The 12061-nt window shown below is 36.9% G+C and overlaps 1 protein-coding gene across 5 annotated transcripts in view; it reads right to left on the bottom strand.

Annotated features, from left to right (window-relative positions):
* The window catches only part of ARHGAP21 (Rho GTPase activating protein 21), a 197793-nt gene that overhangs the window by 7503 nt on the left and 178229 nt on the right, over nucleotides 1-12061 (bottom strand). For all 5 annotated transcript variants that reach the window (XR_008912422.1, XM_001376252.4, XM_007504864.3 and 2 more), the window contains 7 exons: nucleotides 11605-11747; nucleotides 3737-3892; nucleotides 3568-3646; nucleotides 2647-2720; nucleotides 2475-2564; nucleotides 292-417; nucleotides 90-131 (listed from right to left, as the gene is read on the bottom strand). Coding sequence is in view for 4 of the 5 variants with exons in the window: in XM_001376252.4 (XP_001376289.2) it covers nucleotides 90-131; nucleotides 292-417; nucleotides 2475-2564; nucleotides 2647-2720; nucleotides 3568-3646; nucleotides 3737-3892; nucleotides 11605-11747 (710 nt within the window). In the remaining variant the exon portion in view is untranslated. The remainder of the gene's footprint in view (nucleotides 1-89; nucleotides 132-291; nucleotides 418-2474; nucleotides 2565-2646; nucleotides 2721-3567; nucleotides 3647-3736; nucleotides 3893-11604; nucleotides 11748-12061) is intronic.

The raw sequence follows: 12061 nt of genomic DNA, 5'->3' as shown, positions 1-12061 counted from the left end.
TGCACTATGGTCACACTGCCAAAACCTCAGGACTGTGTGTCCCAAACAAAAACAACTGACCACAAAGACAAAAGGAGAAAGGAACTTACAAGAGGCTCTTCTGCACCTTCTTCTGTGAAAAACCAGTCATGCTAAAAATTTAAAATAAAAAAAATGAGAAAACCCTCCAAATTGTCATTAGTATGGAGGATAGGAGAGAGAGAAAATATTTTCATTAAACAAAAAGGAGAAAGAATTTAAACTTTCTTCTTTCATTCAGAGAGTCTTTTCTCAGAGTGACCACCTACTTACATGTTGAATGAGGGTTTCTACGATTTTGTACTGGTCAGGCATGTGAGTCACCATATGTGTCATGTTATCTTCTGATGTTCTCACAAGAGTTGGACCAAAAACAATCGCCAGGTTTCTTGGTTCCATCTGGAAAAAAAGGTTGGGGGTGAAGGGGATGGCATTATGTTATTTTAAAATGTCAAAGAGACTTAAATTTCTGAAAGGTCATCTTGAAGAAAAACACCTGATTTATTAGGCCTATTTGGTGGGTGGCTCCATATTTACATATCCACCACCCCCAGCTTGTTATCTTCTTGCTTTGTCATTTCTCCCTACCTGAAAGGCCAATTCATTTCATATCCTTAGCCTTCTTTTAAATTTGGTTTGAAATATACCTTTTAGAAAGTCTAGGTATTAAATATGAATGATCTTAACCCTGAATATTTTATTTTAATCACATTATTTTAACATTGTTTTTAAAAACATCTAAGTCTTTGTGTGTGCCTCCAATTTCATTATAAGGGTCTCAAGGACATGGACTTTGGGTGCATTTTCTTGATATTTCCTAACAATATAACACATTGTTCTGAAAGTAATTAATGCTTGAATAATGGTTATTTGATTTGACTTTATGTGTTTTTCAAGAAATGGCCCTTTAGAAATAGCACCGCTTGAAACCAAGACAGAAATGTCAGATAAATTTATCAAACATTTATTAAACATTCATTATGTTCCAGATACTATGCCAGGAGCTAGAAAAGTCAAGAGAAGAAGGTGTAATGACAGATAAGTAAATGCAAAATGCATACAAAGTAAATGCATAGTAATTGGATGGTGGATCAGGAAAGGTATGAGTGGCAGGCACATTGCCTACTTCAGAAGGAAGTTAGGAATTATATGGGGCAGAGATGAGATGCAGGATTGAATTTCAGGACTGGGACGTGCCCCGTGCAAAGGCAAGGAGATGAAGAAAGAAGGTAATAGTTAAGGAGCAGTAAGTAGTCCCATATGGCTAAAGTGGCAAGTGCCTGAAAGGTAAAATGTGACTAGGTTTCAGATTAGAGTGCCTAGTCTGAAGACTTACATAGTGCCCATGCTCTAATTCACATATTTAACTATACTTAGGGGCTACCCAATAAAGGGTGAGGTTTTTGTGCACACCAAATTCATGGTCAAACTACTTACCAATAATGTTTACTAAGCATATGAAATTACTCTTATGAAACGCTATCCAAAATAAAACAACCTGCAATTTATATGGATTCATTGCTTACTTAAATAATAATTGCTATAAGTGATTTTTGTCACAAGTATAAACAGAGGTTTTTGCCTGTTACCCAAAGAGAGAAAAATAAGGCATTGGACAGTTTCTTTGAAACTACCCTTAGACTGCAAAATATGAGCATGTAAAGTGAAGTCAATCACTAGGCTCAAATTTAGAGCTCAAAATCTTCTCTATCATCTAAATTTAACTCCTTAATTTTATAGATAAAGAGCCTCAGGTTCAGAGGTGATACAAATACTCTATTGACTTGCAGATAGTACAGGATTGAAAATTACCCACACAAACCATATTGAATCAAGATCTTATAGCACATGTAGCCATTTTTCTGTCTAGTCTTAATGTTTTTCCCAACAAAGGGTCTTAGTACTAGCTAAGGCTACAATACAGTGGGGTTCAGAGGCATGATAGGGAGTCATTTTTCTTCTTTTCCCAATGTAGTAAAAAAATCCCACTGATCTAAAAGTCAAAAGATGTTGCCTCTAATCCTAGCTTTACCCCTTTTAAAAGCTGTGGCACCTTGGGCAAAAGTGGCTGCTCTAGGTGTCATTTTTATCTTCTGAAAAATGAAGATTTCTTTTGCCTACCTCAAATAGTTTGATGATCAAGAAAAAAAAAGTGACTACTACTTTAAAATTGAAAAGGCCTTGCAAAAGAAAGGAATTAAGGAACCAGTAATAACAGAATAATGTTAAGTACCACTCACCTTCCTCAGAATAAAAATTTTGGAACCACTAGAATTTGTTTATATCTGTGCCTCTTCCTCTCACTGCTTCTAGATCTGGGGATCTATTTAGTAAGCCAGATGAACATATCAGTACTTCTTTCTTTTATTACAAGGCTACTCTTGATTTTGTGCCATAAACTCAAAGTTTTGATGAAAAACTTTAAAGAGTATTTCTTGAATCTTTTATTTACCTACCTTGTTTTTTTCTGAATTTTCTGCTACTGTCTTCAGATGAGCAGAGAGAAACTTAAGGGTTTCGTAATGATGTTCAGGCAAATCGTGAATCTGGAAAACATATTAGTGATGGAGTTAAATAAAAGCTTGTAAAATTTCGGTTGTAATACTCAAATTGATGAGTAATACTCACTAGTCTTTTTAATGTTTTTAGACGCTCTAGAGGATCTTCTTTTCGATTTGCTTCAATAAAGTCTGCATATTTATCTGGCAACAGAAAGACATTTTTTTTTCCTCTAAACTGAACCATATTGTTTTTTAGTGTTAACAAAATAGTTTATTTTTTGGAAAATAGAAAGGAGCAGCTAGATGGCCCAGTGCATAGAGAGCCAGACCTGAAGTCTGGAGGTCCTGGGTTCAAATATGACCTCAGGCAAGTCATTTAACCCCAAATGCTTAGTCCCTACTGTTCTTCTGTCTTGAAGCTGATACCTAGTATGGATTCTAAGACAGAAGGTAAGGGTTTAAGAAAATAAATAAGAGAACAAAAAGTGGATCTTAAGTAAGTTTAAAGTTTAGGCCTCCAAAACAACATACTAAATTAAAATTACTTAGATTGCAAATGTTGGACAAAAGCAAGAAGCTTTATCTAGACCTCTTTTTTCCTGTCCCAAGCACCAACTATAAGATTTTCTACATATGTGTGTATGTATGTATCTCTGTCTCTCCATATACATACATCTATGTATGTATGTATATGTACTTAGCAAGGGATTGTTACTCTATTATAAACATATAAGTAAAATATACTAACATGTTTAAAGAGTCTGACTAGGGACAGTAAGAAATGTTAAGTGCCAGAAATAAGGAGAGACACAAAAATGTAGTTTTGTGGAATGTCATTTGTATATAAACTTGTTTTCATGGATTCTAAACATGGTGAAATTTATCAAGGAAGAAAACAGTTCAGTACCATAACTCTTACTTTCAACACAATAGGTAACCAAAGTCGTCTTTTTCTTTTACCAAGAGTTATTTTTCTCAAAGTTTCATTTTCTTAGAAATTAAAACCTAGAGGCATGAAGTTAAATTGGTTTTACAGAAGATAACTTACCATTTGTGAAGAGAGGCTCAGGAAGTTTTCTGAAGAAAGATTTCAGTAAACTGCTTATCACATTCAAATCTCGCCATTTCTAGGTTTTTGAAAAGGAAATATGTAATATTTTATAGTCATCACAAAACACTCTGGAACAATCAAATAAAACAAAAAGCAATTAACTTACATCATCTTGTATATCAATATCAGCCATTCCCTTGTTGAGTTCTTCTTGCATACTTGAGATAGCAGCATTATTTCCAGGAACTCTGTAAATGCCTGTATATTCAAGCCCTCTTTCTTCAACTAATTTGCAGCATATGTCAACTATTAGTGGAATATACTGCAAAATAAAAAGAGAAAATTCTAAGTAAGTTCTATAGGCTCCAAATGGTCAAATCAACATATTATTTATCTCTCCAAAAAGGATCTTATTATGTGATAGGTCATGTCAAGAGAACAGTAAGCTCAAGTGTAACCGACATATTTAGAATGCTAGGAAATGAACATCAGAAAAATAATAATCCAAACTGAATGAGAAGATAAGGGGAAATAAGTGTTATCTATCTACCTACTGAACTGGATGTGGGAGTCTGGAAGACTTAAGATTTGAATCCTGCTTTCAACACTGGTTAACTGGCAGAATTGTGAGCAAGCCACAACCTTATTGAGACTCAAGTTTCCAGGAAACTGGCCTAATGACAATTGTGGCCTATCTCTCAGGGTTATTACTGTAAAATTTAAATGTTTTGTAAATCTTAAAATACTAAATTTATGTTCATTATTAATAATATGTTTGGGTAAGTTCTGGTTGAGCAAAGAGAATTAGTACATGAACAGAGTATGGGGAATACAAGCTGCTGTTAAAGATAGGCAACTTCACTTAAGACTTGAGATCTAGCTTTTTACACACCTCTCTCAAATGCAAATATTTCAATCAAGCATATTCAATACACACTTTTAAAAGATTCAAACCATATAATGTCTCAAAAATGTATCCTTACCAGCTGTTTATAAATTTATCTCATTGGCTGAAGGCTGGGATTGATGGTGTAGTAAATTAAAATCAACAATTCTTTATTAATTGCCTATAATGTGTAAGGCACAGGATTATACAATGGGGTAGAGAGTCCTGGGAGATGTAGTCTCCCAAGGTTCAGAGCCATTTTAAAATGCACAATACAAAGACAAACATAAAATACTTCCTCCTGCTGTCAAGAAATTTGAATTTTGATGGTGATCCAGCATTGCCACAAATAGATAAATAAAAAATAATTCATGAAGAGTGAACCAACCAGGGGTAGCATCTAAAGAGTCTTGGACAAAGAAAGAATACAATTTTTGTAGGCTGAGTTATGAATGTAGTTCTGGCTTGAGTGAATGGACAGCTGGAGATAAAATTTCAAATTCAGGAAACAAAGTTAGTAGTCTAGTTTGGCTAGAATTGAATATATAAATGAAGAGGAGTTATATGGGTGAAAAAGGCTAGACAGGCAGGCAGCATTCAGCATTTTCTCTTAGAAAACGTAAGAGAGTCGCTGAAGTTATTTTATAGCAGTAAAATATAGTCTTGGATATAGTCTTTAAGAGGTTATTTTGGCAACTAGGATGGAAAAGGGTTGACAAGAGTGAAAAATCAGAAGCTTAGAGAAAAACCAGGAGGTTATGACCAGAACTGATGCAAGGCTAAGGACTAAATCAGGGTGTGGGCTATGTTAGCTGAGCAAAAGGGAAAGATCCAAGTGATATAAATGAGCAATGCTGAGATGGAACTTGCAGGCCAGGTCTCTGGTTTAATGTGAAGGAAGAGGAAAGAAGAGTCACTGAGCCTGAGGAAGTCATACTCTACATAGAGAGGGGAACAGCTAGGGAGGAGCGGCTTGAGAGGAGGATGAATGTAAGGTGCTAACTACAATTAGGCAGAGATGCATGGTGGGCACTGTGTGTCTGGAAGGAGACTGGACCCGGATATGTACATTCAGAATCATCTGCAAAAAGCTGCAAGAACCCATTTGGCTGGCAAGTGACCAAAGGAAAACAGCTGAAACTGGCATCTGAGGGAGAAGGGTCACCCAGGGTTGGGGGAGGGTAATGAGGAGAGGTCAAGATGGGCAAAACTGACATGTATAAATACAAAACCCATATGGGGTAAACTCTGGCAGTTGCAGAGATGGCTCCGGTGTAGGAGGAGCCTGAACTAAGTCTGGAAGAGAATCAAGGATTGTGAGAGTTGGCAGAGAAGGACAAGAGCAGGGGTTGTATGGGAAGAGTGGCAAGAAGGTCATAGTGATGGGCTGCAGAGTGAATGAGGAATGTGTAATCAAACTGGAAAGGGAGGTGGGGCCTTTCATATTAATCTGCTCAGCAACCCAATGGGAGCACACAAGGGGTAAGGTGGGCAGTTCAAATGGAGGGGAGCAGAGTGTTCAAGCCACTCCCCATCCTCCTCTTCACTTGCACTGAGAGCATTCCTCACTTCACCCACATCTGCGCTCAGCAGCCCAATGGAAGCACTTTCTCCCTCCTCTGCCCTATGTAGAGTGTGGGGGTGGGGGTGGGGGGGCACTCATGGACATGGCACATGATCTCTGGTGCAGGGCATAGCCTGGCACTCTGGCTCTAAAAAGTTTGTCATCACTGTCCTAGAGACACCAGGCAGCCACTGAAATATGCTCAGCAGGGTAATATTACTTGAGGCATGGAGAATCATTAGAAGTCTACTGAAACAGTCTAGGTGAGAGATAATGAATACCTGAGGAGTAGTGGCTGTATTAATATAGAGAAAGGAATGGGTATCTATTCAAAATTTAATGAGACTACATCTATACAAAGGGCAACCCTGATGAAAGTTTGAGAAAAGAACTGGCATCCTTCTACAATGACATTCTCTTTAATAAAATACATCTTTGTAGTCCATAGATAACTGAAAACTGTAGTAATGTAATATTCCAGAAGAGGAGTGGAGCCAAGATGGCAGCTTAGTAGCAGAAGCTGAAACGCTTTGACAATCCTTCCAAACCCATCTTTAAGAAGCACCTCAAAAACACAGGAATCAAAAACCAACAGCAAGACTGAGTAATGGGACTCTCCCACTGAATTCAACTTGAAAGATAGGCAAAGAGAGTCAATTTCTTTTTTAAGATTAATTAATTTAGAATATTTTCCCATGATTTTCCCCTCTCCTCTTCCCTACCCCCTCCTTGAGCTGATAATTCCACTGCATTATACATGTATCATTATTCAAAACCTATTTCCACATTATTCATATTTGCAACAGAGTGATCTTTTAAAGCCAAAACCCCAATCATATCTTCATCAGATCATGTGATTGAGAAACAGTCAGTGTTCATAGGATAAGAGGGAACCAAAAGCAAAAGTGCACACAGAAAAGTGTTGACCAACTAACCTTCCCCCCTTACTGCACTGGGTTCCAAGGCTGGGCATAGACCAACTTTGGGATCCTAGGACCCTAGATAAACTAACAACAGAGCATTCCACACCTGCGACCCACTCCTTGAAGTGTCAGGGCCCTGGCACCACCCCACAGTGAGGCCCAAAAAACCATAGTGTTTGGCCCTTTCAAACCTGCACTGTAGTGAAGACTTAGGCCCAGGGCAAAATAGCTCACAGTGCAAGAACCCTATAAGCCAGAAGCAGAAGAGACAGAATCATCAGCTTTCAGAAATCCCATGTCACAGGTTAAAAAAAAAAAGGCTAGGCAAATGAGCAAAGAACAAAAGAAACACCTAAACCCATGATAGTTTCTATGAAGACAAAAAGAAAAACAGAATAAACAGGGGAGGGTGAGATCCAAGCAACTACATGTAAAACTTCAAAGCAAAATGGAAATTAGTCTCAAGCTCTGGAATAACTCAAAAAGGAATTCAATAAGACAGGTTGAAGAAAAATATGGGAAAATACAAGTAATGCAAAAGGGCACAAAAAATTAATGAAGAAAAGAATTTCTTTTAAGAACAGAATTGACCTATTGGAAAAAGCAAAAAAAAAAATCCACTGAATAGAAGAGTGCCATGAAAAGGAAGATCAAAAGGTCATAGAAGAAATTCAGTCTTTAAAAATTAGAAATGGACAAATAGAAGCTAGTGACTTCATGAGACATCAGGAAATAATAAAATCAAAAGAATGAAAAAAATAGAAATCTCATTGAGAAAAAAACTGCCCTGGAAAATAAATCCAGGAAACACAATTTGAAAATGATTGGACTACCTGAAAGTCATGACCAAAAATCCCCCTATATATCATATAATAAGACATTATCCAAGAAACTGCCCTGATATTCTTGAATAAGAGGGTAAAATAGACATTGAAAGAATCCACAGATCACCACCTGCAATAAATCCCCAAATGACAAATCCCAGGAATATTATAGCCACATTTAAGAGCTCCCAGGCCAAGGAGTAACTGCTGCAAACAGCCAGAAAGAAACAATTCAAATAGCATGGAGTCTCTGTCAGTATTACACAAGATCTGGAAACTTCCACACTGAAGGACTGGAAGGCTTATAATATGATATTCTGGAAGGCAAGGAGCTCCATTTAGAACCAAGAATCATCTATCCATCAAAATCAACTATTTTCTTTCCGGGGAAAGTCTGGTCATTTAATAAAATAGAAGATTTCTAAGCATTCCTGAAGAAAAGACCAGACTTAGACAGAAATTTGATGTCCAAATACAAAATTCAAGAGAAACATAAAAAAGGTAAATAAGAGAAAAAATTTAAGAGCTTTGATAAGTTCAAAATTTTTATATGGAAAAAGGATATTGTAACTCTTAAAAATTGTTATCATTATCATAATAGTTAGAAGAAGTATACATAGGTGTGGTCTAGAATGATACATTAGAACAATCCTCTTTTTCGCCTCTAGTTTTTTTTTTTTAAGAGAAATGGGAAGAGAAAAGTAAAATAGGGTAAATTATATCACATAAAAAGGTGTGAGGGGAAAAGAAGGAATATATCTTCACCTCAGTGAATGGGGAAGATGAGGGTGGTGACAGGTAATAATTAAACCTTACTCTCATTGGAAATGGTTCAGAGAGGGAATAATAACCAGATTTATTGGGGTATTAGAATCCTATCTTACCCTATAGAGAAGTAGAAGAGGAGTAAGAAAGGAGGTGGTGGGTAATATAAGGGAGAGAGAAGTTGGGGGTAATTAAAAGAGAATATAACATTCCACATTTATAGACTATAAAAATTAATCTGACAGATTATCTTCTCTAATATTGTTTCCAATGTCTACATTAAAATCATAAAATATTCCTTGAAAGATGGAATAGGGATAACATTGTTCTACCTTTGAGTAATAATACCAAGGGAAGCATAAAACAAACAAAGAGGTGTATGAATGGTAGAGGAGCTCAGTATTGTCATTAAATACAATGTCCCAGTGGGGGAGGGGGGGAATTTGGTATTATTTATGGTGAGATCCTTTCAGATGTGTCTGTCTGTAGATGACATGGAACTGTCTGCAATTTCCATGTATTTATGCAGAATCTCCTAAGTGAGATCTCTACACTCTCAAAAAAAGTGGGTCTAATAATCCACACTGGAGAAAAAGTCAAAGGAGGATCTTTTGTATCTACTGTAAGATTATAAATTATAACTGCAGAAGAACTTATCTATCAACACATTTACCTTATACAAATACTATAAAAAAAAACAATGAGCTGATCCCGGCATTTAATAGGAGCAGAACGGGCTAGGCTGCCTTTAGAAAACTGAAGTTTTTAATAACTTCCAGTTTTCCTCTAAAATAAAGCCTTCTCTTTTTAACATCAACAACAAGTATAATGATTTCTTCCAAAAGTTAAATCAATGTAAATTAAAATGCCGTAGCAAACATTTGCCTTAGTAGCCAAACTTTGAGTGATGGCTACTAAAGGAAACACCAAGATAAAATATAAACTCATTTGTAAAATCTTGAAAAGGATGATGAATGATTAGTAGCTGTTTTTGTCTCATAAAAGAACAGAGAAACAATAGAAAGTAAAACCTGTTTATGGAAAGATGTCAAACAAGACCATCTCAAGGGTGAATTAGGATGAAAATGGAAAGAGGAAATGATTGGCAAAAATTATTACAACAAGCTATCTTATCCATTAAGTACAGTAAGATCACCTCACTTGATCCTCAACATCACAATCCCTAAAACATCTGCAGAAGTGATGTTGTTAGTGAGAATGAAGAAAGGAAAAGCAGTCATATTAGGACATCCACATAAGATGAGAGGGACAATTTATAAGGATCTAAAGGTTTAGAAACATATCAAACATGGGAAAAAAATTCCACTTTGTTAATTCCAAACAATGATGACCTAGAGACATTTACAGTTACTGACCTACTATGCACGTAATTTTTCACCTATATAAAAACTTTGAGGAGCTTCTATGATAAAAGAATTAACAGGGAACAAGGAGTTCTCACAAATTATATTTGAAGATGGCATAACATCTCAAAATTAACTGAAATTTGTAGAGATATAAGATTCCATTGTACATGTTTGTGAATTATGAAAAAGTAATTGACTCATTAAAGCAAAAAGCTTGTAAAATGAGTCTGTAAGGCAGCAATCTCCCACTCAGACATTATCATCATTCTTTGGAAGATTGAACAGCATAAATAAACTTGTTCAATGGCCCTTTGATACTAAACATCAAGTGAGACACACAAAACAGGAGATATTTGTAGGCAAGAAGTATTTGCCAGTGTGACAAGGAAGTGCCGTGTAGGGATCTAAACCAAAGAGGGATTTCCAGAGGATGGTGAGGTTCCCCAGATAGTCTCATTTGCAGAGACCATCCTGCTGAGCACAAGTCACAAGACCCTGCAAAGCATCCTGGAAAAGGTCTATAATCACTCCCAGGAGTTTGGCTTAACTGTCCACACAGGAGAGGCCTAATGGATGCCCAGATTCCAACACGTGTCTGGGTAGAATCCTACTGAACATGTCCAACAGTATATTTATATCTGGGCCAGGCAATGCAAGTGGACAGTAAGTGGTCTCAGAGTTGAAAAGGAGGAGAGTAGGCTGGACAGTTTTTTTTTTTTTTTTACCAATCTCAAGCTTCCCCTAACAACAAAGGTCTCTCTGAAACCTACAGAGGAACCTCAAATGGGGGTCAATAATGGGGACACAGTTGGTATGAACAGGCTGCAACATACAATCAATGAGAAGCTCCAAAGAATAGGAGAAAGGATGCAATCCACGAATCAGATGTCAGAAAGAAGCTGAGCTAGATCTGGGGATGAGAGGAGGGAAGATAGGTGTATCTAGAGGATGAGCAGAGTCTCTAATATTTTGGGGGGGAGTCCCTGTGGAGAATTTTTTGGGAAGAAATCTTCAGAAGTCACATAGACTGAGCAGGCACAGTGGGGCTTGGGTTGCAAATTGCATCCTAGAGGGAATTGCCCAAATGATGAGTTATTTTAAACATATGAGCACTTTTTGCCTCAAAACTCAGCTCAAGTGTCAACCTATACAGCATTAGGACTTTCCTGGTCCCTTCAATGGCTATGCCTGGATTACTTTTCTACAAAAGCATGTTGCTGTTCCTGTGAGAATATAAGTTCTCTGAGGGAAGGACTGTTTTCTTTTTTGTGCCTTTGTACGGAGGTTAGGCACAATACCAGACACATACTGAGCATTTAAATGCAAGGTGAGAGACCGACTGATTCTGGCACTACCTGGCTGTAATTCTCAGATCACAATAAATCTCTGAACTTCTGAAGTTAAGGAACATCCAACGGTCAACAAAAGAGAAGTGTCTGCTGCGCACAAATACATCATAACACATTACAAATCATAAATTACGTAGAAGTTATATTCAAAATGTCACGGGAGAAAACATGACCAAAAAACGAGTGACTCGCTGAAGTGAGGGATGCCGGTGCTCCCACTGGTAGCCACAAAATGTCAATAGGATGAAAGTAAGGGGCCCTGTTATGTAAAGACATGGAAAAGAGGCAGGGTAGGTATTACTGGAGGGGAGTATCCATATTGATGAGATTGTATAAGCAAAGCTGTTGTCTCCTACCCGGTTGGTATGAGCTGGGGGGCAGTCATCCAGTCTGACACCAAAGGTTCCCACAGCAGCTGGCTTTTTCTCAAATGTTTTCCTCATGATGTTTGGAATGCCTTTTCTCCACGTGCCTTTGTCTTTTGGAGGACTAGTATCATCTTTGGTTAGTTATTGTTGGAAACAAGGAGGTGATACATTGAGAAAAAAATAAATAAAACAAAAATTTTTGAATCATATTTAAAATATGTAGACTATGTTGGCTTAATTAGGATCCCTTTAATATAAAAATATGATGCACTAATTAACAATGTTGCACTTCATCCTATTCCATCTCCTCTTATCTTTCATTATGTCTTCTATGACAGTTTGTTTTAATCCCTTTATGTACCATATTGAAGTTTTCAATGAAATTTCACAAACGTTCATAAAGTTATTATTATAACTAAGGCACTCTGTAAGAGATCGAGGAATC

This window comes from Monodelphis domestica, chromosome 5 (assembly GCF_027887165.1).
Source record: "Monodelphis domestica isolate mMonDom1 chromosome 5, mMonDom1.pri, whole genome shotgun sequence".
Classification (NCBI taxonomy): domain Eukaryota; kingdom Metazoa; phylum Chordata; class Mammalia; order Didelphimorphia; family Didelphidae; genus Monodelphis; species Monodelphis domestica.
The sequence above is the reverse complement of the archived record's forward strand: the minus strand, read 5'-3'. Positions and strand labels throughout refer to the sequence as shown.